General features: G+C 45.4%; 1 protein-coding gene across 4 annotated transcripts in view; it reads left to right on the plus strand.

The window, feature by feature from the left end:
- Positions 1–1,812: 1,812 nt before the first annotated feature.
- The window catches only part of STK11 (serine/threonine kinase 11), a 74,274-nt gene continuing 57,803 nt past the window's right edge, over positions 1,813–18,283 (plus strand). For 2 of the 4 annotated variants that reach the window (XR_010594926.1, XM_042861902.2), the window contains exon 1: positions 1,815–3,608. Coding sequence is in view for 2 of the 4 variants with exons in the window: in XM_042861902.2 (XP_042717836.1) it covers positions 3,319–3,608 (290 nt within the window). In the remaining 2 variants the exon portion in view is untranslated. Of the gene's footprint in view, positions 3,609–18,283 lie in introns of all 4 variants that reach the window. The other 2 variants (XR_010594925.1, XM_005302331.5) reach the window with 2 other exon arrangements.

Consider the following 18,283-nt stretch of genomic DNA (forward strand, 5'->3'; position numbering starts at 1 on the left):
TAGAGATCTTGTAAATTAACAATTGTGGGGTTCTTGTTATTTTTCTTCTGGTGTCGTAGCCTTTAGAGGTCATGTTGTCAGACTTTTTCTGGCTACAAACTTACTTTAAAAAAATGAAAGCTGAGATTCTCATGTAATCATAGGACTCCTGGAGCAGGGGCTTTGAGAAAAGCACCCAAATGCCAAGAGTTGGTAACTCTGTATCTTGTTCTGTGCAGATGCTACATTTCACGCTGGGACCTGTTGTCCCCACTGTATCAAAGTTGAGGTTGGCTACTGACACATTCTTTATTTAACGGGGATTAAGGTGTGGCTTCCAGACTCCTGCCAAATCACCTAAATGGATGTACATATCCAAGTGCCTTACGCAGTCCACAGGAATGCCCTTAGACAGGCTATCTAGTCTACATAGGTTCTCATACCACCTTCATCACCATAGTACCTGAGCACTTTTTAGTCATGCATTAAGCGGTATGACTAATATCTGACGTGCGAGTTGTTCTTGCTCTTTTCTCAGTGAGACAACTGTGTGCAATCCAGGGTTTTGTTTTGGTAGGGTTTTGATTTTTTTTAACATACGCACTGCTCTGGGTTTATGTTCAAGAAGGCAAGTTGGAAAAGTGCACTTTGCTCTTGGAACAGAAGGTGGTGATGTTTGGGATGATTATTAATTCCTGGTGGAATTTGTTCTACAATTTAGTCTTGGATTGGGCCCTGAGAAAGCTCTGTCTCCTTCACAGACGTGCTTTACCCTTATTGTGGAAAGTTCTATTGTGCCACAGGAACGGAGGTGTTACCACGGTTTTCACTCCAGGGCTTTAGGCCCTTTTAACTACCCTGTGCCCAGACCATGGAGTGCCTTGAAGCTCACTTGATATTCTATAAGAAACCAGCATAGAAAGCAGAGAACAAGACTGATGTGCTTGCAGTACCCCATGTTGATCAGATGTGCTGCAGTGTTTTGCATTAACCAGCAGTTCCTAAGGGCTGATAGCTTCATGCCAAGTGTTGTATTGCTATTGTCCAAGCCAGACAGAGGTAGACGGGATACCAAAGGCCTGGTCATCATCCACCAGGCTGGGACAGACCCTCCGAGCCGACTGAAGATGGTAGAAAGTGTTATGTGCAGATGCTGCTACGCGATAGGACAGCGGGGAATCCAGCAGCGCGCCTCGCCCACGTGCTGAGTTTCCCTACTGAGGGTGTGCCTCTTCAGAGGCCGCCAATGCTTCCAAGGGCTTCCCTCTGCCCGCCAGCATCACCTCGGCCCTGCTCAGGTTCCGTCCCCGCACGCAGGGCCGACCAGGCGAGCTGGCTGGGTGTGGGGCAGGCCTGTGTGCGGCAGGATGGGGAGAGCCAGCAGCCCAGGGCCAGGGATCTAGCAAAGCCCAGCCCAGAGGCCTACAGGGCAGCCCACCTAGTTAGGCCCACCTGTCTCTCTAGATAATACCCAAATCCTTCTCTCCTTTGCCCTCTGCCCTTTGCCCTCTGACCCTTGCCCTCTGCGCTCTGTTATTTCACCTCCCCCGCCCCACAGGTCCACCACGCGAGCCCCACCCTACGCGTATGACTGAAGGCCGCTCCCAGCCTATTAAAACCCTCCGCTGCAGCCGGAGGCGGAGTGGGGAGCGAACGCTAAATGAAACGATCCAATCGGAAGCAAGGAAACCCGGTCGACCCGCACTGGCCAATCAGAGGAGGTGAGCGCGGAGGCGGGGCTGAGGCCGTAGCCAATGGGCGGGCACGTCGGTCGCTAGGGAGGCGTGAGGCCCCGGAGTGGGGAGGGGAGGCCGCGGGACGGGAGCTAGAGGGGGGGGAGGGAGGTAAACAAAATGGCGGCGGCGTGTTAGCTGCGGCGGCTGGAGGAGGCGGGGGCGAGGCGGCCCGGAGCGCTCGGAAGTGAGGCGGGAGTGGGGAGAGCGGGGCCCCTCCACAGGGACAGGGCGGCTGCGGGGTGCCCCCTGAGGGGGGTCCCCTTGGGCCGTGTAGGGGGATCGCCCCCCCCGGCAGAGCTCCGGCTTGGGTAGGGGGAGCGGGGCCCCCGTTCAGGGGAGGCCGTTGAGGGAGAGAACAAGTGACCGCAGCTTCTCTCCGACCTCTGGGTGAGGGTAGGGCCAGCTCCCCCTTTAACTGATCTCCTGCCGGGGGGGGAGTCCTGCAAGGGGGGGGACGGTGCACTCCCCCCCGACTGATCCCCTGTTAAGGGGGGGGGGGCTGGGTGCGTTTGGGAGGGGTAAGGGCCACCTTCCTCTTGGGGTTGGCTGGGGGAGGTCAGCTCCCTTGGACTCCTGTTGGGTTGGGTATACTGGGGGAGATCATTTTTTGCCCCTTTTGGGGGGCGTTTGCTGTGTGGTGACAGTGGGGGGGGGGGGAAGAAATTAGCTGGATCAGTTCTTCCTGATTGACACCTGTGGGGCGGCTTGGGGGGTTGTAAATGGGAAGAAAAGCCTCAGCAACATTAGCATTTCCTGAGTGACCCCTCTCTAAGGGTGTGTTTCGGGGTCTTGTAAGGGGGACAGAGCCCGCTCCTCCAATCACACTTTAAGGAGGGGAGGACAGGCTGGGTGAAGTTTTAGTAGGATTTGTGTTGTCTGCCTACCTGACACCTGGACCAGTGGTGGTGACACATCATGTGTCAGGCACAATCTGAGTGGTTGAAGGATGCCCCTGGGAGATATTGATAGGCGCACAAGGCCTCAAACTTTCATAGGGGGGGGAAGAGAAGAAATTAGAATAGGTGTTGAAATCACCTTCCAAGAAACTTCGTTCCAGCTACCCAACGGCTGAGAAAATTATCCGAGCTCATACCTGGGAGGTGAGGGTGGCAGGGGAGAGTAAATGACCCTGCAATTCGCAGTTTGGAATTGGGAACCATGATCTGCTAGTAATGGAAAGTCATGAAAAAGACTTGACCATCTTTTTGTTTATCTGTGGTTCTAAAGCCCTAGAGGATGACCTAGCACTTACGAACCAATTTGCAACCCAGTAGAAGGTCAAGCGAGAGCAAGCTGACCTGAAAGAACCCAAGTGGTGGGATCAGGTCAATAGTAAAACAAATCCCAAACTGAGAAAGTACCTGGTGAGACTTTTTTGTTTTTATTAACGAGACATTGAGTTGTTGGAACCAGGCACTGGAATTTGTAGGACCCTCCTTGGCTGGAAGCAGCTCATAGTGGGTTTTTTTTTTTTAATTAACGTTCGTACAATCTTCTGGAAAACTTTTATTTCAAGAAGGAGTAAAAGGGAGCGTTGGAAATTAAAGAACTGGATTAAAACCTTGAGCACTTAAGGAAAACAGGTTAAGGAACTTAATCCAGGATGGATGTGCAGGAGCCGCAGGAGTTGAGTATGTTTGCAGAGAGTGAACTGATGTCTGTGGGGATGGACACGTTCATCCATCGCATTGACTCCACGGAAGTCATCTACCAGCCACGGCGCAAAAGGGCCAAGCTCATTGGCAAATACCTAATGGGGGACTTACTTGGAGAAGGGTCTTATGGCAAAGTCAAGGAGATGTTGGACTCTGAAACCCTCTGTAGGAGAGCTGTCAAAATCCTGAAGAAGAAGAAACTCCGCAGGATCCCCAATGGGGAGGCAAATGTTAAAAAGTGAGTATGAGATTCCTATAGGTAATAATCAAAAGGTTAACTTTGGTCAGTATTTGCCAGCTGGCATTCTGTATTTTGTACAACACTGTGTATAGTCTTGCGTTTTGAAAGACATTTTCGAACTATATACATGCGAGAGTTGCTTCCCCTTGAAATGCAACCAACTCTGGGATAAAGAGTGCTCTCAAATACCACACAACAGTGGGGAACAGGGAAAGAAAACTTCATCTCAGAGGCATGGTGAAGCAAATGTTTCTACTCGTGTAAAACTTGGCATGTTACGGGTTCCCTAATGTCACAGAGCAGAAAGAACCTCAGTTTCTAAAGTCTTGTACAAAAGAGGCACATGGCTAATTGCATTGTGCTCACTTGGTCTAACCAAGGTTGTATAATTAAAACAAACTCTGCATAGTCATGTACATATGCAGTATTATCAGTGTGTGTTGTACTTAATAGCCCGTGTCCTAGGGACTGTGCATTCTAGGTACCTGTTATATAGGTTGCAGCTTGGTCCAGTGCATTTGCACCTAGTGTGCATCAGGGGACATGGGGGTCTAGTCCTGGATCTGGTACTGATAAGTATGACCTTGGGAAGTCACTTATCTCTGTCTCAGTCAGTTTCTCCATCTGTAAAATGGGGATGATACTTGCCCACCATTTTTTTTTAAATGTCACTCAAGATTTATGGTTAAAGCACTTTACGCAAGAGCGAAGTTATGTGTTGATAGATGTTTGTGCACAAACAGCTCAGTCCAGCAAAGCAGTTAAAGTACGTTGTAGGGATAAACCCGTTCTGTTTCATTAGCAAGCATTGTTCATTTTTCTTACCATTTCTTGATGTTACACTTAAAGTGCAATGACCCTTCAGAGACCACTGCATTTTCTGCAACAAACTGCTCAGTATAGCCATGCAAGATATGCTTGTTTATCTGGAGTGACCAGGACTCTTCTGCTGCCAAAAAGAATTAATTCATTGCAACAGCTTATCTTGAAGCAGGAGGAACACTTGCAAGATGTTTTAGAAGTCTCTTGTGATGTTTCTGGTGTTACGTCTGCATGCTGTGTGTCGAGCCCTGACCTAGTGAACTCTTCGTGTTTTGGTTTGGAGGGGTGTGTGTTTTGTGTTGTGTTTTTTAAGATTAGCTGGATGATACTTCATGGTGTATTAGGCCTTCTGTCAATTAGCTCTCCAGGTTTACCTTCTAACCTTGAGAGTACAGAGTGAACCGGCTCAGCTACAGCATAATAATGAAATCAAAGAGGGGACTTTGCTGTGTTGGCTCCAGTTCATTATAAAAGTAAACTGCTGGTTAATGTGTAATAAAATGTTTCCTGCAGTGTGTTTCTTGTCTCCCCCCCCCCCTCCCCCTTTGTCCCCTTCTCCCCCCCCCCCCCCCCCCCAAGTTCTCCAGTTACATCAAGAACATCTCCAAAAAAACAGACAGGCTGCCTTCTCCGTAATTAAAACTTATTTTAAAAGCTCCTCCCTCCAAGTTCATAAGAATTCCTTGAATTAACCTATCAGCTTAATGGGGTGTGTGTGTGTTGGGGGGGAGGGGGGGGACTGTGGAAGAGGTCTTGTTCTGAAAGGAACTTGGATGTAGAAATCTCCTGTGTTCTGTTTGTTGTTTTTAGCTTCTCTGTGGATGTTTTTGTTCAGTTTCATCTAGCTGGTTTAGTTACCAGAGCAGTCTAGCCAGAAGATATTTTAATTTCTGAGGCCAGCATGAGCTGTCCATTCAGTTGCAGCTGGCTATTACTAGCCATAGTTCCAAAGCACTCTATCGGAGTCAGGCTTTCACTTCAGTCTTCTAGCCAGGGTCTCTTTTAGCTCTATAACTGTACTAAAATGGCCTGTTTTTATCACCTTTTCTTCCCTCCCCCACTCATTTATTTCATCGGCTTGTTGCATCTTGTCTTTTAGATCAAACTTTGAGTCGGTGGCATGGCTTTCCATGGGGCCCTGCCCTAGTGGAAGCTTCTAGGCACTACTGCAATATAAGTGATAAGTCTCCACCTATTTAACCGTTGTGCTCAAGGCTCGTTGTGGCAGCCTATAGAGATATGGGGTGGTCTGGCTGGGCAGCATGGGTGGGGACCAAATCCCAGTAGTGACCTAACCCCAGATAGCACTGCATCTGAACACTGTTCTAATGTGGCTTGGTTCCAGTCGTGCTGGCCAGCCAAACGCCATTAAAACTTCAATCTGCTGCAGTCCGATTTGAGCAGCCTTACTTAAATGTGATTTTAAACTCATTACCCCAGTGAGCTGTTCACATGCTATAGAAAATGGACTACTACCCGTTCTGAACTAAAACTAACTTCTGACATGACCTGACAAGATTCCACTTCCTTACTCCAAGATTATCAGAATGAATGAGTCTGCTGTCTATAGTCTGAGTTGTAACTTTAAATATATTGGGGCCTACTCCTAATCCTGCACGGTTTACTTCAGTGGGAACACAATTGGCACAGTGTTGTTGGCACACTTGCAGTTGTTTGCTCTGCAGACCCTTTGTGATTCGGCCCATAGTTAATAGTCAGGCTTCCCCCTTATTGCTCTGAGTTGAGGAGTAATTGTCCCTTTGGATATGTGCCAACAATGCTTAAAAAGGACTGAATCGCTCTGAGCAGTTAGCCTAGGATACAGAGCCTCTAACCTCCTGATTAACAGTTTGCATGTGGTTCAGTTTGGTATGTCCTGAAACTTGCTGCTGCCTGATTGCTGCTCAGTGGCCGATTTGACCTAAGTTTGGTCTTGGCCTAATTCCAATTAGGCAGGCGTCCACATCACAAAAGTCACGTCTGTGACTAGCATTAGCTGATCTCCTTGGCCTCACCAGAGAGGCCCAAGATTGAATGGGCTACAGGGACTGAGCTCCCTTCTCCCTAGAGATATGGCACCCTCCAGATGAGGTTGAGGCACATAACTGGGGGGGTGGAGGAGGGAGGCTTGGTGTACTTTCTCTTGTACTTTACCGGTTGTGGGGATAAATGTTGATCTAACACCATTCACCAGCACAACAGTCATTAAAAAGTTAATACTTAAAATTCCTTACAACTTTTTTTGTAATCAACCGATCCCAGTGGAGATCACTGCCTCTCTCTGCATAGTGGATCAGATTCCCAAAATGTCAAAGGATATCAGAAATAGTCCTTAAACATCTGTTGTCAAAGGTGGCTGTAGTGTGTGACCCCATAAGATCAAGGAGATTGTGATTTGTTAATCCTGGGGAGGTCTAAAATTAAGTTGCCTTGAGATTTCTCTTGTGTTCGTCATAATGAGAGACATGCGGTGTTCATAGAGCGCAGGGATTGTATTTCCAACCTCACCCCTACATCACTGCTTTCTATTTTGGGGAGGAGGGGTCAAAGGGTTGTGAGTGGCTCGCAGATTTTATTGCGAATGTACATAGTGAGGTTCCTGATTTGTCTCCTTAACCATAGGGCAGTCTGCTGCTGGGCAAAAGTTTGATCTGGCTGTGACTTTAGTTATCTAACCTTAAAGCAGCCTGGTTTTTAGCTAATGCCATCTGAGAGCAAAATCTCTCTCTTTCTCTGCCATCAGGACCAGACCACCACACACTACTCTCTCCCTTTCCATTCCCCCAGTGGTGCATGCAGACAGAGGGCTCCTCCAAGCAAGATAAGGGTTGACATGGATGCATTACATTTAGCAGATAATATGGCCCTTTGCAACTGGACTTTCAAATTCAAGCATAGCTGAGTTTGGATGACAAAGTAACAACTGAGTGACACAAGCAGTAAGTTGGCGATTTGGAACTGTAGAAACCTTGCATTTGTCCAGACATTCTTGTGTTTACTGGAGGTGAAGTGTCAATGAGCGTAGTGCTCCCAGTTGACTCTCTGCTGGGTGTTTATCCCCAGCACAGAATCGCTGCATGATGGCAGAGTTATTGGTCTTTGCTCCAGCTAGAACAAGGGCTCTAAATGTATGATGTTGCGAGTGAGGGTGAAAGTGCCTTGGCATGGTGTCTGGGGACCTGGGGATCCTGTACAGAACACTCCTGCAGTACGGTTGACTTGTCAGCGCTAAGAGACCCTCACTTGCTTGAGTCTTAAGGGCCCATCTGTTCTACATATTTTGTCTGGGCACCAAGTGGCAATATAGGCACCGTCCTCACAGTGAAGAGTAAGCCGACCATGCTCCAGCCCTGATTTCTTGCTAGCCATAGCTCTGTCCTCTAATATGATTGGAGCCATGATACTCCTAATCAAACCATGTTATTATAGTTGGGCACAATTATATTGTAACCTGGTGCCCTAGCATGGCTGCAATTGCGGTGAAGTTAGAGCTATTTCTGAAATCCCATCATAAAACAATGATGCAGAGGGACCTGGTTACAACATGCGAGTCCCCGACTGTTAACACACAGTTTAATCCTGTCTACACCCTGTTTTGTTTTGTTTTTTTTTCTTGGTTCCTGGCTAACTTCCAAGGCTGTAGCATGGTTAATACATGTTCCTGATTCATTTACGTGGCAAGAATAACTCTTTTAATTTTGTCTCCTACCACAGGAGCTTCATGGGCCCAGAAGTTGTGACCTCAGATGTTGATTTGAGTCTTTTGAGCGATTTGCCCTTCCCCTGCTCTTGTTCATTATTCTGCTCATGGCAAATGATCTTTTAAGGTTCCTATAGATCCTGGTGGGGATCTTGAGGGTCTAAACTCCTCTGTGTGTAATGGTTGTCTCTCTGGGTAATAGTGGGCATCCCATTTTGTGTGGGGAAAGGTTTGGTGTGGCCTCTTCTGCCAGACAGTGTTGTGGTTAGCTGCTACCCCAGCTAATACAAAAGGTGAGCTTAGGAGGGATGCTAAAATAGGTGAAAGAAAACCAGATGCTTACTTGTCTCCAGCAGCACAAGTTTAATAAAACTAAATGTTAATAGTCTCTCACTTAATTAAGTGCTTGGGACTTTCTGTGCATATCCCAGGCGTCCTGTACGGTACTTACCATTCTCGGCAATCCCGTTCTGGTTTGAATACCTTGCTCGTTACAAACCCCTCGGGGTTTGAAATGGGTAGGTCAGCAAGCAATGTGACCACTTGCTGCTTTGATTGACAAATCAAGAGCCTGTCAACCCTGTCTTGTGGGCAGCAGCCTATAATGGGGCTGGGCACCTGTTAGCGTCCTGCAGTAGGTCATGCATTTTGCGCTTAGTGGCTGTCTAAAGCTGGCTTGTAATGCACCGTCAAATTGCAAGTTTCGTTCTTTAGGTAAGTCAGAAAAGGCTTTGGTGCCTGGCCTGCATGTGTTACTCTGTCAACCTGTGTGAAGCCAGATGCCTGGATTCAGCTGTGAAGTAGTGGGAACCTTTGGCTAGTGTGTCTATAGAAGAACTCATGGGGGTGGTTGCTCCATGAGCATGTGTCTGTAACATCCGACACTTAACACTGACAGAGGGTGTGGGGTGTGTCAGTGCCTGCAGTTAGTAAGGGAAAAAAAATCCCACTGTCTTAACCCTTCTCTAGGATTCCTCCCAGAGATGCGCACTCAAGTTAGAGCTGGGAGAAATCTGTCGAGCTCTGAAGAGCTGATCTGTTTGTGCAGGCTTATGTGCTGGTGCGTTTCTGGTGCTTTAAACTTCTGGGAAGATGAGAGCTGTCGGGATCAGATCGCTGTGTTTAGCAGTGGCTGTCAGAACACTTCGTACCTGTATTTCAGTGTTATCCCCTCAGAGGCCTCCAAATACAGCTCAGTACAGAGGCACAGAAACAGCCTTGGGTATTTCTTGATATCCCAGTTGAGGGTGGGGATGGTGGCAATGGCGCTATACTAACAACGTGGCCTGGGCTGCTGGGGGAGAGGGAGCATGCGAGGGACTAAAGCTTGGGAAGAGGATATTGATCGTGCAATACAAAACAGTATCCCCCTGTGCTAAATCTGTTCATATTAATAGAGCCTGGCCTATCCCCCCTCTCTCATGAGAACCTGTGTGATAAGGGCTTCCCTCTCCAAAAGGGGGCTAATCAGTCAAACCTATTCAACCAGAGCAAAGTTTTTTAGGTCAGTGGCCTTGTTCCTGAGCTGCCTCTTCTATTCTTGCCTCCTCCCAAAATGAATCCGCAGTTGTACTGCAGTGTGGCCCGGGGCCTAGAAGGCCGATAGCTGCTTCTGAGGTCTCTGCAGCTTCAAACTGGTCATCGAGCAGGCGCTGATGTGCACTTCCTGAAGGATGAGGGCTTCTGTTTCTGCAGGGCTCTGAGCCCCCGCTGTGACAGGCAGTAATATTCCTGCAGTTGTCCCCAAGCTTGGGCTCCTTGTATATTGAACTATCATGCCTTTAGATCGGTCCTATCCAAATGTTAGAAGCATAAAAAATGGGCAGAAAAACAATAAAGCAAAAGGTGGTGAGCTGCAGTGATGAATTGGGGGGTTGGAAAAGAAGTCTCAAGGTTTCCTGCATTAACCACATCTGCAGCAGCCAAAAAGGGGGGCTAATGCCAATCTCTGCAAGGCTTAGCTTTTCTCAGTGGTGAGGCTTTCACTGGGGATAGGTAAAAGCAGTTTGCTGCAGGTGCACTTTGCTTTGGTTGGAGGGGAAATCCTTCATGGTGTAACTGATTGTGTATGATGGTAACTGGTTTTTAAAAAAAAAACAGCTTTTGTGAAGTGACTGATCCTGCTCTGCTGATGGTGTGCAGCCTGGTTAGTCACATTGAATCTTATCTGGAAGCTCCTGTAACAGGAGGAAAAATGTGTTCCTTTTTGTATTTATGATGTAAACACTTGCCAAATGGCTGTCTAGAAAGCAAACGTCCCATGTGTCATGAACTGTCTCCACAATTGTCATTAATTGTCCCCTCCAGTCCTCCTGTTAGCGATTTTTGGGAGAAGCCAAGGATTAATGAGTCTGAACTCTCCTCTCATTCACAGGCTCACCTTGAGATCAGGTTGAGGCATGCAGCTGGCAGTGTGAGAAAGTTTGCACTGCCCCCGTCAAGCTGTATTTCTTCCTCGGATAAATGGAGAATTCGAGTTTCTGAGGCGGACATGTTTTTCTATCACTACAGTCACATGCAAAGCCATTCTAAATCTAGTGGAAATGTGTTCTTTGGACCGGTCTAGGTTACAAAAGTTGAATTGCATTCAAAAACATTTCTTTCTGATCGAGAGAGAATGTGATGCTGAACATGATTTGTTCTGGTCTAAGCTGACCACTAGCTGGATTGTTCACAATCGTGTTCAAACACGATAAAATTTTAGAATGTAGATAGACCCTCAGTCTACCAAGCTCTACTGTGACCCTTCAGTATTGCTTGACTAAGATCAAGTGAAGTATCTGAATACATACCTTATCAGGATTTTACCTGCATTTTCAGGAATATGGATTTAGAGATCAGAAGTCTCTTGCATCTCTAACATGTATGATCCTCCACTCATCTTCTGCATAAGATTGTTCATGTTTGCTAAAAGTCCATTTCTTACTCAGCTGACAAGAAAAACTTAATAGTAGCCAGAAAAAATGTAAAGGTAGATCTGTAAAGGAAAATGGAGACTAGATTAGAAATTTAGTTTTGGTTCTTTACTTGTTTTCATCTTTAATTTAAGAAATTATTCCTATATGTTTACATCTAGACACTTCTGGTTTAGTGCGGTCTGTCTTTTTTCCTGATTCTGAGGATGGTTTTGCAACTTTATGGAGCAATTCACTCTTTATTCCTCTAGGACATGGCAATGCTCAGTAATGCTTATGGGGGCTGACCCAAACTCCATTGACTTCAGTGGACTTTGGCTCAGGGAGCTAGTCTAAACTGTGGCTGCAAGGATGTTTCATATATTTGATTACCGTGTTTTAGCAGGTGTATGTTCATTCCAAGGATAATACTGAAATAAAACTTCAAAGAGGAGGTCAAAAGAACCTTGAATCGTAACAATTATCAGCTTACGTCAGAATCTTTTCCTGTACTCGGAAAACTCAATATTGATAGTACATATATTTGGGAGGGAAAAAATGAAGCTTTGCACATTTGTAAATGTTCCACTCCCATGTTTGCTGGCTGAAAGCTATAGCACTAGACTAGTGCATGAAAATTGAAAATTGACTTTTGTTTTTAATCATATTAACACTGACCAGTCTATTATTGTCTCAACTGAGTGAAATGTTAAAATATATAATCTTCTTGTGTCCTTGTAGATAGATTTTTAAAACCACAGCAAGATGTTTTTTACAAACTGATTTTAGTTAACTTTTGGGTTAGTTGCCAATAAACTTTAGTTCGTTTTGCCAAGAGGAAAAAGAAAAGTTAACTTGTACTTCAAAGCAAAATCTTCTGGGACCTCATTGGCTCACAAAAGCCATGTGGATAAATACCATCTGTAGCTGTGCACTCGTGAAAAAAACAAACGTATGATTCATCATTCTCCATCAATACTGGCAACCCCTTACAACAAAATCCTAACAAGCTTAAACCTATTTATAAACTAACGGAAAAACCTTGTGGACCAGATAGCGGAAAGGCGTAATTTGCCTCTCTCCTGCTTTCTGTTATATCTGAAGGCAATTCTTGCCTGTAGCTCCAGTTTGATAAGCTAGTGTTAAACTGAGCAGTAGTGGCCTCCCACCTCTCTAGGGGCAAGCGAAAGAAGATAGTTGTCTGCTAGCAGCAGTCAGTCAGTCTATATGTGGGCTCATTATCACTTATTATGAATGATGTAGTATTGCAATGTGCTCTGTGTTGGGGTGCCCCTGAAGATCACCTAGAAATTGACCGAGTCAGCAGATAAGGCTAAGTGGTGGAGTACATCACACTGATATGCCACACTCTCTGTGTGCTTCCCCATCCAACAGGTTCATTTCAGGGTCCTGCCCCTTACCTTTAAAACCCTATATTGGGTAGGACCTAGTTATCTGGAAAACAGCACCTGTCCCTGTGTTCAGGGATGCCCAACAGAACTCATTAAGGGCAGGGCATCCTCAGTGGAAGGTCCTCATCTGTGGAATTTCATTACTTGGAGGTTAAGTTAAATTATACCCTAGAAGGTAGCAGGATTTGAATTCAAGACTTTCTGCAAACTTCTTCCTAAGAAGGTGGAATGGCCCTGGTTGCATTGGTAAACGTTACACGTAGATCGGTGTCTGCCTGGGACCTTGTTTATGCTGGGAAAATGTCATGTTTTTAAAGTGTTAAGCATGATTTTTGCTCTTGGTGTGGTCAGGGATATTAGGGTTTAAAAACACATTAGCTGCTTGTGATTAGCTGTAGAGTGGACCTTAACATCTCATGCTGTTCATTAGCATGGGGTCAGGAAGGAATTTGCCCTTCCCACCACCTTCCTGCCCCTTCCCCTCCCACCATGTACACTAGACAATTAGCTAGCTGCATTACAGGGTTTTTCCCTTTGTCTGAAGTATCAAATACTTGCTACAGCTGGAAGCAAGATACTTCTTATCCATTTGGGCAAGTCTAATAAGTCTGACTGGGGATAGCATAAACCTTCCCTTTAGAAGAGACAGTGTCTTTTCCCTTCCCTGGTTATATTTTGGCATGAACCCATATTCTTGCAGTCTGCCTTGTCATGGTGACACTAAGCAGAGGTGACCCCCACATGAACTTGCTAGGTATAAGGATATTGCATGTGTAACTTCTTCAAAAACAAAGCAAATTCACAGCTTGAGGGACCTATCTCAAATCTACGGGTTTCAGGAAATCTGACACTAAAGAGGAAATTCTGTGACATAAACCACTGTTCCCAGGCAGTAGTGATAAATAGGATGCGTACAGAAGGGACCTCTGTATTACGATTTGAACATAGCCCAGCCCCATTGATTGGTGTCCAGGGATGGAGAAAAAGGGGTGTGTAAATTCTTCTTAGATGGTCTGGTTATATCCTCATGCCTTTTTTTTTAAAAAAATATGCCACTGGTTCAATCCAAAAGCAAAAATTCACCCTCTCTCTTCTTCATAAGCCTGGGACAGATTGGCCTAGTTAGTATCCATAGAGGAGGGGAATCCCTCCCCACGTGCACATACTTCAGATAACATTGGTGGTGGTCTCTGGCCTCAACTTAAAACTTATGTGATGCATTTAAGTTGCATGTTAAAATATTTTTTTAATGGTAGCAAGTGAGGGAGACATGGAGCCAGAGCAACTGAAAGGGAAGCTTGGAAACTTTAAAACTAATGTAAAAGCACAAGGAGATCATAGAGTAGGGAACTCTGCTGCCCTGGCTGAGGGGCAGGACAGAATGAGCTCGGCCCATCCTGTCGGTGGGAGTTCCAGGTACAGAGGTCTTGCAGTTCCCTAAAGTTCTTTCCCATTGCCATTAACTGTTTCTATGAAGTGTGCAAGCATTGCTAGGATGGATCAAATGCCTTACCGACAGTTCTCCCATGTGAAGTTGGGAAACAGAAGTGGATTTGGAGGGGATCAGAGTCTGGCAATTGTCTCTTCTTACTACTTTGGATCACACCACTAGCTAAATTTAAGAATAACTATTCCTCTGGGAAGTGGCCTGTTTGATTGGTCTCCACTCCAGAGATAGCTGCATTTCAGTACCTTTTAAAGGAAATAGCTGCATAGACGTTGCTGCTTGGGCTGGAACATAGGTTCTCAAGTCCACCCCTTCTCTCTCTCTCCCTCCCCACGTCCCTTCCTGAACCACAATGTCTCCACAGTTATTTTTAGAGCACTAGCTTGAGCCCGTCCAATACAAGTCTATGGACCCAAGCGAGAAGAGACTCTCCCAGATGCAGTATAGACATGCCCTTATTGTGCAGTTCATGGAGTGCTTCAGGCTGCAAAGCACTGTAGGAATGTACCATATTTATTAACCTGATCGAGGCAGACTTATTTAATACTTGTAGCAGTACTTGAAAGTATGAGAGAGTGAATCGCTTGGGTCAGGCATTTAAGAGCCTCTTCAATATTGATAGTTTTCTCTAACCTTCCCAGCAAGCAGTCTTTTGAATGTGGCTTCGCTCCCTCGTCTCCACTTGTTTATTCTAAGCTCTCAACCTGTCTCCCTTCATTATGAAGAAACTTGTTAGACCTACACTAATGCTGACTGCAGTTTCCGTGCTAATTTAATCTACTTCAGCCTTTTGGTCATGACTATAATTAGAGCTGCTAAATCGCTTTGCAAATCTATCTACATGTAAACTAAACAGACTCTTCTGAGCTTCACCTGGTTATCTTGCGGTCATGGGTTAGTTGTTCGGGTTGTGTTTTTTTTTAAAGTAGTGGTGGTAAAAGACAGAGGGCCCAGATGGAATTCCCAGAACTGCCCTGGAATTGCAGGGAAATGTCTCGGTTAATGACATGATTTTGAGAAGAAGCACTGCTTAAGCAGAGCTGATTGCACTTCTGATTCTTAGGGGTTTTTGGAAAGATCTGTGAGGGGCAGTTATTGGTGTACCTTAATAGAATCTGAGTCATTAATAGGTCTAAGTGGTTCGTTTGCACTGTAGATGGGTCATTGCTATTACTAGCTGGCTAATTGCAAATAAGGAGTGAGAGTGGCTGCCTAAGTTCTTGGTGAGTTACGTATTTTAGTGCAGGTGTAGTATTCAGGCAGAAGCGTATGGCTTTTGAGGTTGGTTGCTTGGGTACCTTCCAATGCTGATCCTCAGAATCATGACACTTGAAATATAACGACATTTTTAACAGTTCCAGGTGGCTGGTGATGGGGAGAAACATACGACAGTTTGGTAGAGGCTACAGAAAGGGTACAGAAGGTATTTTGTATGGCTTTTTCCACAACAATCTCAAACTCTTTCCTGCCTTTGAATGACTTCTGTCAGAGGAGATCTGTGCTTTGCAAGCATTAACCAGACACCACCTCTCCGTGAGAAGGAGGAAAATGGGGGAACTGAGGAGAGACTCTGAAAGTTCACTAGGGCCTTGGCTGTTGCTTCTGATTTTTTTTTTTTTTATGTGGAAAATGCTCTCACACTACAGTGCTGGACAGCAGTATAAACCGTAAGATCGAAGCAAAAATGTGAAATCACTGTCGCAAGTAAGGGTGCATCATCACTGGGGACAGGGATGACGGTATGGGGGGTTATTTTTCCTCATGCTAGCTAATGCATGATAACTAACGTGAGGTAAAAACCTAGTGAAGCCAAGGCAGTTTGTAGTTTTTACAAGTCTTACCTTGTGTTTTTTACATCAACCTAAGAACAGACCTTTTCTCCCATTGAAGACGTGCCCTATGATACTTGACCTTGGTTTGCTCTTGGCAGTGCACACAATTAAAAAAAGTAGGTTACTGGATATACTGTTTTAGCAAAGCTAAATCTCAGAGCAACTGGAGTTGGGACGTGGCCTACAGCTCTGATCAACTCAAGCCTGGCCTAGACACTGCCCAGATAACAAAACCAGGGCTCTTTCTCATATCCAACCCCAAAAGTTGAAGTGTAAGGCTAGCTTGTTCCCACTTCTTCTCAGCGAGTAGTACTGATGCACCTTTGTGTTCTTCATTGGAGTCTACCTAAGGCTTATACAGGCAAATTTTGACACTGGAAAATGATTAGGAAACCATTGCAACATTTTGATTTTTACAAATTACTCACTTTTCTAGTTTCAACAAAGCTACAGTACATAATGTTGCTCTGAAGATGCCTTTTCTCTGTAGCTGGCTTTGTAGCAAGCAATAGTCTGTGTCCCAAAACCAGGACCCATTTACTGTAACCATGCACAGAAGTTTGGAAGGTGAGAGAGGATAAAATCTTAGGGTTTTTCTGCATGGGGAAATTGACTGATGTCACTGTAGCTGAATAACTATTGCACTGTAATTATTCCAGTATAATTCCCCCCTGTGAACACTATTTTGGAATAAAAGTGACTTATTTCAAAATATTCTGTTTGCAAGGTTCCTTGGTGTCTTTTTTTTTTTTTTTTAAAGACACAAACCACTCTTTAACCTGTGTTGCACGTTAGCCCGAGGTTAATGACTCGTAACTGAGGGGGTCGGTATAGGGGATGAAGTAACTACTGGCTACCAGTGCCCTCGCTTGTCCTTCTTGTGTTCTTGCTTAACACATCACTAGTAGTCAACCCGAACGGAATGTGACTCCCAAGGTTTGCACTGCGATTACTTTATCGTGCTGAAGGACATCCAGGACAAGTCTCCTCCATTGTTGCACTGCTTGTCTGCATGGCAGCAGCATGGGCCCCAAGATATGATCCTCCACTGTGCAGTTGTGCTTTTGGGAGGAGGGCGGGTGAGCCACTGCTAGACTCCTTTCGGGTATTGTGCGGTTGGGGTTTAAATTTGAGCAAAGAAAGTCTGCCCCCCCAGCTGTTGAAACTGCCTTGGCAATATCTCTCTCCATGCCTCTCTGGTGCTTTGTCTGGATCAGTGCAGCCATCTGAAGCAGAGTTCAAGTCTTCAGTGCTATTACCTGTCTTATCTGATGGAAGAAGAATAATTTTTTTCTTATTGGCTTTTGATCTCAGTGAGCAATCCCTAGGTGGCTGGAATGTAAAAAATGCAGCTGGCTCTGACGTTATGCATTGCTCTCTGCATGCTTGCATCAGTCGGGCATCTTGCAATGTTTACATATTTTCCTGAAAGAGAGAATCTGAGGTCTGCTAGGCACTGTGTGCTATAACCCTTTCAAGGTAAAAAACTGTCTTCCCTTTCTTAGCACCTTCCACGTGAGGATCTCCATGCACGTCATGCAACTCCGTTCTTGTGAACCCTTGAGGGAGTTTCAGGATTGTTCTGGGACATTAGCATTGAGATTTTTATCTCTGGATAGCAGTAGGGAGGGGAAGGGAGTACTTTAGGTTTTCTTTCTAAGGGCTTGTCTACACTGGCACTTTACAGCGCTGCAACTTTCTTGCTCAGGGATGTGAAAAAACACCCCCCTGAGCGCAGCAAGTTTCAGCGTTGTAAAGCACCAGTGTAGACAGTGCACCAGTGCTGGGAGCCACGCCCCTCGTGGAGGTGGTTTAACGATGCCAGTATAGACTAGCCCTAAAGCCTGTCAGTTGCAGGTAGCATACATTGGATTACTAGATGTTTTTTATGGAATATTCGTAGCTACTAGTCTTGTCTTGACTTTAAGCATTAATACATTGACTGCTTAGTGACTGATAACCTGATTCTTTATCATCTTTATTATTATGTGGCTGTAGCTTTATATAAGTTAGGCAGTCTTTTGGCCATTGTACAGTATAAAGAAATAAAACTAGATGATAAACATGGCAAGTTAATGGATGCTGTAGAAAATAAAGGTTTGCAATTAACTTGCTAAGTCACTCAAAAGACTTGCTGTGGAGAACTTAATAGGGAGATCCGGAAGGCACTTCGCCCCCTGTTCCTGGAACTGTCCTGTCTGTCTTTTCAGATGCTGAGCCCAGGAAATGAGGAGCAAGATCAGAAACCTACTGTGAACTCTAGAAGGGAGGGAAGCTACATAAATCAGGAAGACTTGTACTAATCTGAACCTGGCTTAAATGCACCCTGACACAACATTTTGATTGAACTTGTGTTAGTGGCCTGCGCTGCCAGCTTCCAAAGTTGTGGCAAATGTCATAAGAAGAACATAAGAATGAATGAATAAATAAATATATGGAGATATACCTATTTTTTATCTCCTAGAACTGGAAGGGACCCTGAAAGGTCATTGAGTCCAGCCCCCTGTCTTCACTAGCAGGACCAAGTACCAATTTTTGCCCCAGATTCCCTAAGTGCCCCCCTCA

The sequence above is a fragment of the Chrysemys picta genome, chromosome 25, assembly GCF_011386835.1.
Source record: "Chrysemys picta bellii isolate R12L10 chromosome 25, ASM1138683v2, whole genome shotgun sequence".
Taxonomy (NCBI): Eukaryota; Metazoa; Chordata; order Testudines; family Emydidae; genus Chrysemys; species Chrysemys picta.